At 40.2% G+C, this 16,483-nt stretch overlaps 1 protein-coding gene across 5 annotated transcripts in view; it reads right to left on the bottom strand.

The window, feature by feature from the left end:
- SH2D4A (SH2 domain containing 4A) overlaps positions 1-16,483 on the bottom strand; it is a 62,192-nt gene that overhangs the window by 19,801 nt on the left and 25,908 nt on the right. For 4 of the 5 annotated variants that reach the window (XM_045458413.1, XM_045458433.1, XM_045458430.1 and 1 more), the window contains exons 5-7: positions 7,664-7,744; positions 3,632-3,743; positions 1,582-1,792 (exon numbers count right to left, since the gene is read on the bottom strand). In XM_045458413.1, the coding sequence (XP_045314369.1) occupies positions 1,582-1,792; positions 3,632-3,743; positions 7,664-7,744 (404 nt within the window). The remainder of the gene's footprint in view (positions 1-1,581; positions 1,793-3,631; positions 3,744-7,663; positions 7,745-16,483) is intronic. The other variant, XM_045458443.1, reaches the window with a different exon arrangement.

Here is a 16,483-nt window from a genome sequence, read left to right as displayed (position 1 = left end):
CACACATAAGATTACATGATGAGTGCTCTAATTAGCTTTCAAATTAGGTTCTTTTTCTTTGGGAACTCTTTGGAGATTAAGCAAAACATCTGAGGACAGCCAATCTCTGTCTTTTCTTGGGCTGGCTCCTAGCTGACCTCGGTCATCACTGTTGTCCCAGCCCAAAACCCATCCATTCTGGCTGCCTCACAAGAAGCATTTCATGCAAGTGTATTAAGTTGGAAAAAATGAGCTAACTGAGCACAGCTCAAAACAAGAATTACCCTTATTAAAGGCCACCTTCATCGCTGTCAATTGCATACACTGTGCTCTGAAAATACTGTGGGTCAGGACGTATTTCAAGGCACAGTCCCACCCTCAAAAGAGCCTGGAGAATGGAGGTAGGTCCACAAACAGCCCTGCTGGGGATCTGTGGTCAATACACAGACAAGCCTGGGCACTGGAAAGGACCCTGTGCAGGATCTCACACCTTTGTGACCTGGTCACAGAAGTTTGAGGATACCTGTTTCTGATTGCCTTTCTTGGGTTTTTGTCCATAAGAAAAAAAAATGATTCCCCAAACTGTCACTTTGTAGACCATGACCATTTAGTTCGGGTCCCCAAGTCACAAAATGGAACCTTTTAGTTAAGTAGAAATAATTATAGTAGAGGAAAAGGTTCACCTTCCTATTTCCTCTGAGGTCATAATCTCCCTTAGGAAAAGCCCTGAAGATAACTACTGTCTCCAAGCAAAGAGAGATTTGTTTGCTTTTTATTTCTCCATGTTTGTAACCGAGTATTTTTAGTTTTTATTTCAGAAGGCAAGGCTTTCAGACAGTTCTGTTTCACTCAATCACTATTTGATTTCTCTGGTATATTTTAACTATCACCTTTCTACATATTAGAATACGAAAAAAAATCATATAATATCCAGGAGAAAATAATTTTATAATCAGTTAAGTAACATAAAGGAAAGGGGTTTCTGCTATGATATCATTGTATTTTTCTTCAGGGATTTTACAAAACAAATTGTTCTAATTTCCCATAGCCTTGGAGGCAAAGGCACTGTTATGACCAAAAAGGTATTCATTCAACAAAGGAACAGTTCCAAAATGTCAACATATGAGCTTGGCTCTGTATCCCAGAACAAGGATTACCATCAAACCTTTAATTCTGAGCAATGAAAACATAACTCTACTGAAGCCATGAAAGTCAGCAAGCCATTAGATTCCTACTTTGATATTGTTTCCTACTAAGAGCAATACTGAGCACTGGTGAAACCCCTGTTGTTTCTGCTTCTCCCCTCATTGGCTCCCCTTCAGCCCAAGGGGGTGGGGGTGCAATAGTAGCATAGGAAGGCACTGAACTCGATGTGCATCCTAAATTACTGGGTATCTTAATTACAATAACTGTGGATATTTTATAGATAAGAATGAGACGAATCCAGACCAGGTATCTCAGGAATACAGGCTTGGAGGGGAGGCTGAATTTAATTTCACAGGCAGCCAGCTGGTCCTTCACTCCCCATGGCTCATCATGCAGTTTGTCTTTAATCAGCCAGTTTCCACCGTTATGCTTAAAGCCATCTGTGTGGCTTCTTACCTAAGAGGCTTTCGAGGGTATCCCGCTGGGGTTAGGAACAGAGGCTTGGGTGGAAGCGGAGGTCTTTTTGGTTTCTGTGGAATGCCTGGGGGGCTTTGTGGTCCCTCACCACTTCTTCCTTTTTCAGCTGCTAGTGATAACCTCTTGTAGTCTTCCCGCGCTTGTTTAGCCAAAGAGCGTCTCTTCTCATCAGCTGCTTTGGATTTTCGCACTAGGAAAACAAGGCAGGGGGAGGGGGGTGTTGAGAAAGCCCCTGGTCAGCCAACAGAGATGGTGAGAAGACTCAGCTGGTGGAGAGAGCAGTCTCCCAGCAGATTCTGTCATCTGATGATGACAATGAACAATCAGTGTCAACACCTATGACTCACATAGTTCAGGCTTGCACATTCACAACTGCCCAATGTTCACTGCAGACTTCCTATCTTTCTCTGGGAGTTTTAGGACTTTCTAAGAGGGAGAAGGAAGAGGAGGAGGAAAAGAGGAGATAGAAATGGGGAACCATGGGTACATGTTTTAGAATTTCCTGCAGTTGGCAAGACCAAGTGGTGAGTCACAGACTAAGTGAGAATTCCAACTGACAGGGGGTCTTTGAATAAAAGAGGTGATGTCACATCCCTCACACACGCAGCTCAGGATGTCACCAGCAAAGAGCAGACTATGAGGAACTCCTCAGTGCCGTGGCTCCTGGCTGTGGACAGGATAAAAGAGTGGTGATGTCCACTCCTCAGTCCACAGAGAACTGAACCAAATGTAAATTGGCCTGCCAGAACAAAAAAATAAAATAAAGTGATTCTCACCACAGAGAATGTGTTGATACACATAAAAGCATCCCAAAGTCACCTTTTAATGTTGCTTTGTAAAGCAGAAGGTTTGTTGTTTTGTTTTGCTTTTGTTTTGGCAACACAGTGGTAAAGGACTCTAATGCAGGATGTTAAGACTAATTTTTATTGTGTGTATTTGCACTTCAGCCATTATTGGTCAAACCCTGTTAGGTTCGGCTTTAAAGAGATGCCAAAAATGTTCCATTACGCTAGAATTTCACTGCATAGAAGTGATTGGATCTTGCAAATGTTTTCATTTCACAAAAACTGTCATGTTAATGGTATTCACTGTTATGGAACTGAACACAGTATTCTCCACATCCTGCAAACATTGCCACTCCTGTTCTCTCCCTCAAGTGGTCTCTAGGGATGACGTGGTAGGTAAGCCTTTTTCTGGGTCAGCTGTTTCAAACAAACATTTTCCCCTAGCATCCCTGAGCAGGCTCTGCTCTGCCTTCACCTGCACTGAGCTCTTCCTAAGGAGGTCTATCTTTGGTGGTGCCACCTCTAGAAGGAGTCAGGGTTAGGTGACAGGCATGGGAGGGATGCTGATATATCCAATTGATTATTCCTGGGTTCTTCCATTACCAAGTTGAATTCAATGTTGAAATTTAGAAAAATACAGGATAACAAGAATTCAAATAAATCTCAGATCCCACCTCTCCAAAAAAACTAATGTCGACATGTTAATAACCTTCCAGTTCTTTTACTTCATATACTCGAGCATTTTAAAATTGGGATATTTTGGGACACCTGGATGGCTCAGTCAGTTAAGTGTCTGACTCTTGATCTCAGCTCAGGTTATGATTTCAGGGTTGTGAGTTCAAGCCCCATGTTGGGTTGTATGCTGGATGTGAGGCCTACTTAAAAATAAACAAACAAACAAACAAACAAACAAAGGATGTTTTTCATACTATTTTGTAATATTTTTTCTTCTTCAAGTAAAAAAAAGATATACACATATCCCAAATTCATTAAACACTCTTCTAAAACATGTTTTTTCATAGCTATATACCATTCCATCAAATAGATACGACAGCTGTGATGGTACAAAGATGAAAGGAAAACCTTTCTACTACTGTTCAAAAAGAGACTCATAAACCTTTGTGTAACAACTTAGTAATAATTCTCTCAACAACTATTTTAAGTGCTTCCTAGTTTGATCGTTTATTAAGAGAAGGAATTGGCCTGGAGAGTCTAAAGTGTTATGGAGGCCCTGAGGTACTCACAAGATGCCTGCCACTCTGAATCTTCTTTCCAGCTTTTATAAATCTGCTTGGTTTTCTCCCCATCTATTTGTTTTAGTTCCTCATCTTGTGTTTTCTTCATGGATTCTTTCTTCTGTTAAAACAACAACAACAGAAACAAACACTAATGACTGACTGGCAGTTTTCTGTGAGGAGGAGAGGTGGAGGAGGGGAGGGAGGAAGGGGGTACAGGGATGGGGAGGGGACTCAGGTTGGTTTCTGTTTAACTCCCTTGCAGCCCCTGGCTAGGCAATTTGTTGTGCAGGAAAAGCTTGGAGTCAGTGATACCTGAAGCTGATTCTACCGCCACCTAGCTGTACAACTGCATGGCCCCTTACCAAACCTCCCTTAGGCTGTCTTCCCCTAAGTATAATTAGAAAATTAAAAATATTTCGGGGCACCGGGGTGGTTCAGTTGGTTAAACATCTGACTTTAGCTTAGGTCATGATCTCGCGGTTCGAGGGTTTGAGCCCTGTGTCAGGTTCTGTACTGACAGCTCAGAGCTTGGCCTCTGCTTCTAATTCCATGTCTCCCTCTCTCTCTGCCCCTCCCCCACTTGAGTTCTCTCTCTTTCAAAAATAAACTAAAAAAAAAAGAGAATTAAAAATATTTCATAGGGTTATATTGAGGGTTAAATAATATTTAAAAAGTGTCTCCCATAGTGTGTAACACAGTAAGAACTCAATAAATATCCATTTTCCTCAAACACAGCACTTCTCTGTTTTAAGTTGAATTCCCTGAAGTAGTGTGTAAATACTGTTTCATGGCACCAATGTAAACACTCTAGTATCTGACAGGTTCCATAAAAATAACAGTACATTTCTACAGCAATCTTAGCTGTATCTCCATGTGCCCTCGCACCAGTGTGTCTAAAAATGTGGTACTTACACATGATTTTAGGTGACCCAAAAAGGAATATTTTTTTGTATTTAAAAAAAGCAGAAAAATATTTTTACAAAGCATCATCTTTGAGAAAACATAAAATAAGAAACACAAGTCTTCCTTAAAAAGGGAATTTGCTTTTGTTTATTGTAAAATATACATAATATAAAAATTACCATTGTAACCTTTTTAAAAATTGTGGCAAAATACACATAACATAAAAATGACATTAGCCATCATGAAGTGGACAGCTCTATGCACCAGTACACTGAAGGAACTCGTTTTTAACTAAAGAGAAACTAATACGCCAAATCACTTAGACCTAAAAAGTACTTTGTTTATTTGGGAACTGCCTCCTGAGTGCCTACAAGAAAACTGAATTTAGCACTTGGTCAACTAAATAAGAGCCTTGGTCACCTAAATAATGAAATAAGCTGAGAGGGTCAGAAAAGACAGATCATGCTTTGTTCTCCAGCACAAAAATGATAGGTTTTTTTTTTCTTTTGTTTTTCTCTATAGAAAGATAAAGACTTTCTGTTAAGTTATTTCACCCCAACTAAAATATAAACCTTGATGTCACGGAACTTGTTTTCAATCACTGTGGGAAGTCATAAATCACAGTTAATATAGGTGATAATTCATACACTATATTTCACTTCAGATGTAACTTCTTTCTTTCTTTCTCTTCTTTCTTTCCCTTTCTTTCTTTCTTTCTTTCTTTCTTTCTTTCTTTCTTTCTTTCTTTCTTTCTTTCTTTCTGGAGAGAGAGAGAGAGAGTGTGTCTGTGCAAGCAAACAGGAGAGGAACAGGGGGAGAGAAAGAATCCTAAGCAGGTTCCACACTGTCAGTGCGGAGCCCCATATGGGGCTTGATCCCAGAAACGGTGAGATCATGACCTGAGCAAAATTGAGTCAGATGCTTAATTGATTGAGTCACCCAGGCACCCCAAGATGTAACAAAACTTTTGTGTATTTATTATTTTCACTTTTTTTCTTACTTTCATTTCCTGCCTAGAGCTAAGCCTCTGAAGTTTGCCAATATTATAAAAACTAAAACAAACAGACAAAAAGCAGCTTCTGGTGTTTTAAATGACTGTTAGGGGTGCCTAACAGTTACAAGTTGATCCTTACTTCCTACTTCATCTATTTAGAAAACCAAGCCAAACCATCATTTCCTTTTTAGAAGTGTTTGCTGGAAACATGTAGGCCCAGGATGGGGATGGTGAGCCAAGCATGGGAAAATCAAGATAGAGGCTGAGGAGTGAAGGAACAGCAGGGCTGAGGCTGAACACTGGTCCATACGCCCCCAGGCTGAGGTTTAAACATGAGGACAGGCAGTTTGATGTCAAAACGTCTCCCACAGAAAGTCTCTCATCCCAGCCTGTTAATGGAAATACTCTCCACAAGTTTCCTCAGAGAGCCTCTCCATTGCCTTTAAAGTGGGAAGGCTCTGTTTTATTACCTTTGTTCTACAGAGAAGCTTGGTAAGTGATCTTTCTGCTCATTCACTCTCTTGAATTCCCATATAATTTCTTAAGTTAGAGAGGGGATGTATCGGCCCATGGCTCTAGGTGTTCTCCTGAGAGGGTGTGAAAACGAATAACTTACATCTTAAAATGTTCGAGAACCACTGATCTAGTCCATTTCCCTTATTTTGGAGACAAGATATTTCAGGCCCAGTCTAAACACTGATGTACCTTAGACCTCAGACCACTTCTCTTTTCCATCTAAACTCACTCTCTAGATGATCTCATTTTTCATCGTGGCTTGAAATAACACCAAGATACCAAATTCCTTACAAGGGTCTACATGATTTCTCAGCACTGATCTCTTTGACCATGTCAAGTGAGCTCTTGCCTTTGTGCCTTTATACTTGCTGTTCCCTCTGCTGGGAACATACTTTACCCCAGTCATCCACATGGCCCCTTCCCTCATTCCTTCAGGTCTCCACCAATAGCACCTTTACAGAGTAGCCTTTTCTGACCACCTCTATAAAAAACCAATTCCCACCCTCCCAGCCTTCCTCAGCTCCCTTATCCTGCATCATTTTCCCCCATAGAACTTACGACCATCTGACTTCATAGATGTGTTTGTTGTCTGTCTCCACATCCAGAATATAAGCTTCCTGAGGGTAGGGATTTTATCTATTTTTTCACTGTGTTTCCAAAGCCTGTAACAGTGCCTACCGCAGAGGAGAAACTCAGCAGAAATTGGTTGAATAAATACACAGACCCTTTGTCTTTCTCGCTATCATTTGAAATGAAGCAATGTAATCTGGGTAGTGTAACTGAAATTTTCCTTTAGATGCTCTGGAATGGCCTATATTATATCAGCAGTATGCACACCAGGACTATACCACAAAAGTTCATGGCTTCTCGAAGTCTCCACAGGAGCTATCTCAGTTCATGCATGTCCCTGCAGACCAGTCAGGGAATTGACCTCTACTAGAGATCTACTAGATCTGCTAGAATCTACTAGAATGTGGGCCTTCACCATGACCCCATCTCAGGGCTGTGGTCACTCAGAACCTTCTCTTTATAGCCTCCTATCTTATGCTATGTTTTCAAACTTACTGCGGGTCAAATCCTACCGTGGTTTCCAACTGCCAGCCTATGCCCCATTTATTGTGAAAAATGTATGATACAATGACAATCTAGCATGATGGAGGAAACAGGCTTGGCCTGTAGGAAGAATCCCACGTCTGGGTGGATGTGTGAGAGGTCTGCGTGCCCAAAGGAGCTCCTGGCACAGTGGGCATGGACGACACAAGAGGCTGCTCATCCTGAAGGGACAGGTTCACAGAACCAATGAACACATTAGGAACTTAATCTGAATTCACCATTTCTGCCAAGTTAAATGCTTCATTTATTGCTCTCTGGTGTTGTCTCTGTTTTAGATCTTCCATGAGGAGTTTAGCAGATATTTCTTGGCATCTGTTCTTTCCATGATACTCAAGACTTTTCCAACCTCCAGATAAACAGGTAAAGATGAATAGCTATGCTCACAAGCTTTTTAAGACAGATTTCACATTTTTCTGCTTTCATTTCTGCATGAGACTAATATATCCATTTGTGAAACATTAGTGGACATGGCTATGCATTTAGCCCCCTGAAGACAGAATGTAAGTCTTTACCTGGTGAAATCCATATGCCTTCATACGACTGATAGAATCTGCCAACATTTGTTGAATATTTCTTGAGGAACTGGAGAATGACTAAAAATTAAATGAAACATGTTTTTATACCATTTAGAACTACAGTGCAGTTTCAGTAGATAATCTGTTAATGCTTCCCTTGTTTCAATGTTCCCTAACCTGCCCCACTCCCATAGATGTATGTACCAAAGCTTTCCACCACCAAAGTCCCTGAGTCCATAATGACTGAGGCAGTAGGTATGGGAGACCTCAGCCTCCCTACTCAGTAGGGGATTATTGCCCAAGACCCTGGAGCTGGTGTTTTGGTCATGACAAGTGGGTTTCTCTTTTTTGTTCCCAGCTGGCCCCAGGGCCCCAGAATGACTTCTAGACATCACCATTACTCCTTAATTTAAATTATCTTCTTCTCTTAATCCCTGCTCTACGTCATCCCCTGTTTTAGTTCAGACCAGAGAAATGCTTCATCTCTGCCATTTAACTGCATATGCCTTGCTCCCTGTCTAGGACTGGAGGCATGACTAGAATATCAGTTTGGTGCTTGGGAGCCCTGGACACTTTCTCTGTCTGATCACTCTCCTCCCCTCCCCACCTCTCCCACCCCTGTTACCCAGCCCAGTATCTGGCTTTATGCTGCTCTGGATGGATTTCCCAAGAGGCAACTCCTGCCAATGGGGTTCCCAGATCCATTGCCCAGATTCCCTGGTGTCACTCCTGCCTGCCACATGCCAACTGCTCTGGCATTGTGACTGAGCTGGCATATCACACGGAGTGTCTCTTAAGGCCAGGTCAGTTACACAGGCCCCTGTCCCCCTGTCCCCGGCCTGATGCAGAGTCTGGGCCAAGTCCCAGTATGAAAAGTCACATGAGCCTCTCGCAACCCATATCACCATGATTTATGTGCCCTGTGCCTGAGGACTCATTCCTGAATTTTGGTATCGATCAGAAATTGTCAGTAAATTTTCAGAAAAAGGTTGGTACCGAGATTCAGTGTGGAGCACAAGATACTTTAGGGTCATTACCATGTCATGTAATAAACCAGTGTGACTACCTCAGTTTTATCCCTTATCTCACAGTAGCTACATTGCTTTTCCCAGCTTCCCTAGCAGTTAGGTGTGCCCATGGGAATAAGTTATTTCCAATTTGTGATACCTGGTATTTGCCACTCCTATTCAAGCCCTTAAAACCTCCTTCACGCATTCCTCTCCACTTCCCACTTCCTCCTTCCTTTGGGCTGAAATGGTGATCACAGTCATACTACTACACCTTCAGTCCCTGGGTGACTCTGTGGACCTGGGCCTCCTGAACCAGAACCATTCTTTGAAGTTCTAAGCGAGAAAGATGAACTCCTGTTGTGTTTTGCCTATTGCTTTGTTGGTCTATTTGTTATAAAAGTTTAGTCTATTTTAGTTAATAAAACTGGCCATGGCAATTGGTAGTGGCACTCTTCAAGCCCTCTGTTGAGATTTTTTACTAGTCATGGAGAGTGCTATTAATGCTAATTCCACTGAAGGCTACTAGTCATTAAAGGTGCATTATGACCAGGCACTGTGTTAGTAACTTAGTAAATATTATTTTTATTCCTCAAACACCTATGATGTATGGGCAACACAATACCCAACTATTAGAGGAAGAAACTGAGTCTCAGAGGAGTTGTACAGCTTTCTGGCATCATACAGCTGGGTAGTGCCAGAGTTTATACTTTTCCCACTATGTCAACATTGCAATGATAGGAAATGAGTTGTAGGTCAAAAGGTTTCTTTATGCTTATTACTTGGCAAAATAATGACTCCTATAGGTTTCACAATTGCTACCTACCATATTCTATCTCATTTTTATTTTAATATTATAAAAGGATACATAACTGCTCTGCATCTAAAACAGAATAGTACAGTAGCCAGTTCCCTATCTGTGAACAGGTTAGAACTGTTCCAACAGATTTTATACAAGTCTGTTCAAAAGTCCAACATGACTTTGAAGAACTTGAATTTGTAGTCTCTGAATAAATTTCCACCATAAGGAATGTGAGCTTTAAAAACAGGCCCACTCTCCCTCTCCCTTTATTTAATGATATAAGATCCGTGGGACATCATTTTGCAAAAAGGATCAGTTTCTTCTATGTTGAAAATTAGGAGGGGGGCACCTGGGTAGCTCAGTCAGTAAAGCATCCAACTTTGGCTCAGGTCATGATCTCATGTTTTGTGGGTTTGAGCCCTGTATCAGGCTATGCATTGACAGTGCGGAGCCTCCTTGGGATTCTCTCTCTGTCCTTCCCCCACTCAGGCTCTTTCTCTCTCTTTCAAAATAAATAAATAAATTGAAGAAAAAAACTTTAAAGAAAAAGAAAATTAGGAGACTGGTAACCACCCTCCCTTGTCTGCTCAAGCACTGTACTCAGGTTCTAGCTACAGAACCAGCCACTAGTCTGTGGCAAGACCTGGACCTAGGCAGCCAGCAGAGCTTTGGACTGGGGATTTGTCACCAGCACTCATCCACCCTCAGCCTTTAAGCTCGCAGACTCTCAGTTGTTCCTGAATTAGCTTCAGGCTAACAGGGCTTGGACAGGTCTCTTCTAACATATATTCTACTTTGTCAAACCTTTTTCCCCCATCACTTGCCAATTACTATCATCTGCATGGCACTTGAAGCATACTGTGTGAGTTATTCTTTGTCCCTTAGAATTATTTGCTCAATTGGATGATTCATCTTATACGCACATACAGCATTGTTTCCTTACCACTTGCTTTTTTTATTATCTTTTTCCCTATATTATCTATCTACCACCAAGGGCAGACCACCCCAAGATGGACTACATTGGCATGAAGGTAATTTTTGAGTTAAAAGCAATCAAAGCCCAGCAGATTCAGGAAAAGCTCGTTACCTTCCCACCTCAACTACTTAAAAGAATTTAGATAGAGGTCTTGCTCTAGGAAGAGAGCTGTCACTAGAGATAACTCCATGACACTATGAACTAGGTATAGCAGAGAGAGAGGAATCTAGCAGAGCCTGTTTGATCAATGTCCTCTGTGTCTCATTCTTTCTGAGTGGCCCAGAAAACATTTGTTTTTACCAAACATTTACTCTTTTTTATCATCCTGTGAATTGCAGGAAGTCCCAGACCCCTAGAGCCCCTTTCAGAATGATATATACACCACATTTTGCTTGACTGTCTTCAGAATTTCCACATCTGTGTGGGTTTCTCATACATAGGAAATTAAATTTGATTTTCTCCTGTTAGTCTGTCTCGTGTCACTCTTATTCTTATTCTGGCCAGAAGGACCTCGAAGGGCAGAGGAAATCCTTCCCTGACACCAGCATTTCAACATTCTCACTGCTTTTGCACTTATCAGAAATGATGGGGTTATTAATACTCTTAAGATAATTCAAAATTGGGAGCACCTGGGTGGCTCAGTCGGCTGAGCGTCCAAATTCAGCTCAGGCCATGATCTCACAGTTCCTGAGTTCGAGCCTCACATCAGGCTTTGTGCTGACAGCTTGGAGCATGGAGCCTGCTTCAGATTCTGTGTCTCCCTCTCTCTCTCTGCCCTCCCCACTCATGGTCTGTCTCTCTCCCTGTCTCCCAAAAATGAATAAATGTTAAAAAAAACAAAAAAAGATAATTCAAAACTAAGCACAGACAAATGAGCCAGACAATGAAATGGACCGGAACTGAAGGGATAATGTGACCATCAGCACCATCTGCTGGTGCCATCAGATTTGACATCCTTTCTTTGTTACAAGTTTTAGGTTCTGTTTTCAGTATACCAAAGCTCTGAGTTGGTTCTTGAGTAGAGGAGTCAGAGCATAAATAATTTCAATTAGTTTAATAACCACCCAATTAATAACTACCTGATACTTCTACTGAAGTACTTCTATATGTCTAAAATATATGGTAAACTCTAAAAACTCTTCACATATACCAAGAACCACATATAAAAATTCTAGTTTTCAAGGTGAACCAAGATTTGCCATTATTCCAAAGTGCTAAAATAATATGAAGAACTAATGAGGACTTGTATAGAATGGGTTCATTCAGATACACTTACCCATTCTACAAATCCATGAAATACAAGTTCAGTATAGTAGACTGAAAACAGTATGATCCAAGGAGATTTCCTTTATTAAAAAACAACCAGATTATTGGCTCAAAAGTGACTATTTATGATGTTAATACCAGATGGAGACAACCTCAGGAATGCTGTTGCCACTCAACATTCCCAGAGTGAAGATGAAGAGGCTTCTTGGAGAAGGTACCATGCCCCCTCTGAAGCTTCCATATGATGCTATGTTCCAGGGAATATACTTTTTAATTATTCCTATTATTAGAAAGAGAGGAAAACTACCCATACCTGCATAATTTTTGCTTTCAAAGCACTTTCAAGTCCGATACATCATTCGACCTTCATTATCAATCCTACAAGAGAATCAAAGCAGGTACTGTCCCTTTACAAAAGAGGTAAGGTGACATGTTAATAGGTAGGAAATCAGAGATTGAAACCATGTCCTCTCGATGTCTACAGCTCAGTCTTTCCGCGGGGTGTCCCAGAGAGAATGTGTGCTTGTTCTCATGCATGCAAGCCACAGCACCCACTTCCCATTTGCTACATTACAGAGGCTTCTGCAGCTGCTGAAACTCTATGGGCACAGTTAAAGCAATCTTACCTGCTTCATATCCCCTTTATTTAAAAATAAAAACTGCCACAGAATATGACTCCTCAAAATAAAGTGAAAACTTGAAAACCAATGGCATCAGAAGGTAGTAGACTTCCTGCAGACACTGAGTCAGAATGGTCCCTTCTAGTCAGTGCAGGCCCAACCAGATCTGGGAGTGGAGAGCATCTGTATTGACCAAAGGGTAGTGCGTGTGTGTGCGTGCATGTGTGTGTGTTGTGGATACAAATTACTGTTAAATTTAGAAGTATGGCAATTCAAATCTATATAAGCAATTGGATTATCAAAAGATACTGTAGCAACATCTGTATTACATGATTACAAATCATATTTTCCCCAGAGACTATGTGTCCCATGAGAATTATTCTAATTATATTCACTTTTAAAACTGATTTGAGGGGTGCCTGGGTAGCTCAGTCAGTTGTACGACCTACTCTTGATTTTGGCTCAGGTCATGATCTCATAGTTCATGGGACTGAGTTCCACATCAGGCTCCATGCTGACAGTATGGAGCCTGCTTGGGATTCTCTCTCTCTCCCTCTCTCTCTGCCCCTCCCAAACTCATGCATATATGCACATGTCCTCTCTCTCTCTCTCTCTCAAAATAAATAAGTAAACATTTAAAAAAGCTGATTTGAAAAACAGTTCGTTCTGTCTTTTAACTTAATACTCACTCTGTTTAAAAGTATGGCTATGCAAGTTATTAATTGCAAATAAACCAGAAAACTCCAATAAACATAAGATTTTTAGCATTCAATTTTTATGGTAAAGATTAAAATGATGAATTAACAGGCTAAAACCAAGAATTTCCTTTTGAAAAAAAATTACTAGATTAAGTGTTTAGCCATCCTGTTCTTACACCTCTTAAATCCATGGTATTCCTTAATGGATAAAAGGTCAGAATAATGAAGGCAAAGACTATACCAGCTTAATTCACTGATAGCTGAGCCTTCAGCAAACAGAACAGTGACTGGCACTTAGTAGGGTTCAATAAATATTTGGTGCATGAATGAACATACCATAAATTCATGAAGCACTTTCTCAATCATTATAAAATATTTAGTCTAGTTTTAATATTAATCAAGAGAGACAATTAAAATTCTCTGAAAACTGATGGCCTATAACTCACCCATTTTGCTAACCAGGTCATTGGAATAATCATATCATGGTATTTCCAGCCATTTTAAATAAAATTTCCCAACGATGACTATAATATTAAGCATTTGAGCATACTGGGATTTAGCTTTTTCCTTCTAAAATAATGAGAGAGGCAGAATAATGAAATTGCTTTCATAAAGTTATGAAGGAGAATAATATGGGGTAGAGATATCTTTCAAAGTCCAACTAAACTAACAAGATGAAAAACGGGACAATCAATTTTACTGTTGAAAATATGGTACATGGTCTCTGTGGAATGATTTTACTGAAACATGAATTAGGACAACAGAGACCCTAGAGAGTCTTTCCTTACTTTGCTAACAATGTTCCTAGTAAAATCTATGCACACGGACTACTAGATAGCCTGACTTAAAAGTACAGCAGACTCTAATGTTGTGTGTAATTTTATGGAACATCTTTAAATAATATATTGTCTGAGTTTATTTTGTCCATATTAGAGCAGTGAACTGTATACTGAATGAACATCTGTCCACTTTCATTGTACCTTCCCCCTATAACCCCTCACAGCAATGTGCAAATAGGAGAACTGGCAGGGACATCCTCAGAAAATGTAATAATGCAGAACCAATAGGGGTTGTTAGGGCAAAGCATTTCAGATATGAAAGACTTTCAAAGGCTGCCCTTACATTTTCACTAGGGACACACCTGATATATGTTCCATGAAAAACAAAATGAAGACAAGCAAGGGAAATAAAGTAATTATTAAATATAAAATATAAGGATAAAATAAAAAAAGATTGTTAAGAGAGAAAAGAGTCTTAAAAACATGATTGATATGGGAAGTCTTGACATAAGGGAATATAGGAACCTAATTATAATATTTATATCATACATAATACTATACAAAACACTTCAATATATATTGCCTCATTGATTCTCATATCCAACCCAGTGATAGGCTATATCTGCCATTTTTTAAATTTTTTTATTTTTTAAAGTTTAATTATTTTGAGAGAACATGCATGCAAGCGGGGGGAGGGGCAGAGAGAGAGAGAGAGAGAGAGAGAGAGAGAATCTCAAGCAGGCTTCTCGCTGTCAGCACAGAGCATGATGCTGGGCTCAACATGGGGCTCAATCTTATGAACCATGAGATCATGACCTGAGCAGAATTCAAGAGCTGGTTGGTTGACTGAGTACCCTAATGCCCTATAACATACTGTTTTTAAAAGTATAACAGTTTAAATGGCTTCTAAGGCCCTAGGATTTTGTAATTCTATCTTCTATAAAATTTTATTCTATAGTCTACCATGAAATTCTACTATGTTACATGGAAACCACTTGGGTAATTATATAACTTTCTGATTATGGCTCCACTCTTGAATTAATAAAATGAGCACAAGAAACCCCTTGTCTGTTTTTGCCTAGCATACCCAATACTTTGTCTCTAACAAAAATAATATTGCTTCCTGCATGCATACTAGAAGAGAATATACATCAAGGGAAACAGTTACTGGTTTGGGATTATCCGTCTTTTTTCTTCACACCTGTTAAAAAGAAAACCATGGGCCCAAAATGGCGTTGCCTAGCTTGAGACCCAAGTCAGTAAACCAAGACTTACTACCTAACACAACTGCAGTTTCACACCCCCAAAAAGGTAACCTTAAGCAGCCAGAATGGGAATTTCCTGGTCAGCTCTAGGAATTTTACTGACAGAGCACTCTGTTCCCCTTAGAAGGGTGAGCTTGTCTAAAACAATGGATTCTTTGCTAATAGTTTCCTTTTTCCATTCCCTTTCTACCTTCAAAAACTTTCCTTTTCCAAAACCCTTTAGAGCTTCCTTCTACTTGCTGGATAGGATGTTGCCCAATTCATGAACCAATTAATAAAGTCAGTTGGGTCTTTAAAATTTGCTCAATTAGGGGCACCTGGGTGGCTCACTTGGTTAAGTGTTCAACTTTGGCTCAGGTCTGATCTCAAAGTTCATGAGTTGGAGCCTTGCCTCAGGCTCTGTGCTGCAGCTCAGAGCCTAGAGCCCACTTCAGATTCTGTGTCTCCCTCTCTCTCTGTCCCTCTCCCGCTCACTCGCACACTCTCTCTCAAAAATAAACATTAAAAACTTTTCTCTTAATTTACTCAGTTTTTTGTTATTTAACACATCCAATTCAATCCTCAAAATTCTAGCTTGCATTTCAGGAACACATTTTCCCATTCTATTTACATTGAGGTTCCTTATTATAAGTGTGAACCCAACTCCCATTTAGGGATTGGCAATATGCCTGTCTGCATACAAGAGCCAGGCAACGCCATAATGGTTCCCAAGCCCAGGCACAGGGGCATCTACTCTGGGGTAGGGTGCAGACTTCTCCACCCCGCCTACTCACCAAGCTTTAGTACATCCCCGATTAAATCACCTAAGAAAAACTGTGATCTAGTACTACTGTTCACCCTTTACAAAATGCACAAGCCACATATAACCAAAACTTGGTTGCCCTATAAGTAGCACTTAGAGATGAATAAAGGTCCAAAAAACAAAAAAAAACAAAACACAACAATTCAGCATATTCTTTTCTATTCTTTAAAGAAGTGGTCTTGATCTTAGTATCTTGCTTCTGAATCTCTCCTTTATCAAGGCAAACAACCAAATTCCGGTTTTAGACAACTGCTGGTTTCTGAGAGCAAGTTTAACTTTGGATTGGAAGTGATGTATGGAAGAAGAAAAACCTAAGTGGAAGTCTTTCATTATGTCTGAAAATAGTTTTACAGGTTGTTCCTTCATTGCTATCTGCTAATGGGAACACAAAGCTAGGAGTTAGAATAACACTTAAAAATATAACCACCACGGCTTCAATGTCAAATTAACAATCAAAGTGTACATTTTAGTAGCATGTTTTTTTTTTTTTTACCAGATCTTACAGTAAAATGACAGATATAAAAACAGATATCAGAGTCTTGGGACAGTGTGCACACATATGTGCATATGTGCAAAGTAGGGGTAGAGAGGCAAGAGGTGTT

Source organism: Leopardus geoffroyi, chromosome B1 (assembly GCF_018350155.1).
Source record: "Leopardus geoffroyi isolate Oge1 chromosome B1, O.geoffroyi_Oge1_pat1.0, whole genome shotgun sequence".
Classification (NCBI taxonomy): Eukaryota; Metazoa; Chordata; class Mammalia; order Carnivora; family Felidae; genus Leopardus; species Leopardus geoffroyi.
This window is presented reverse-complemented; position numbering and strand designations above follow the sequence as displayed.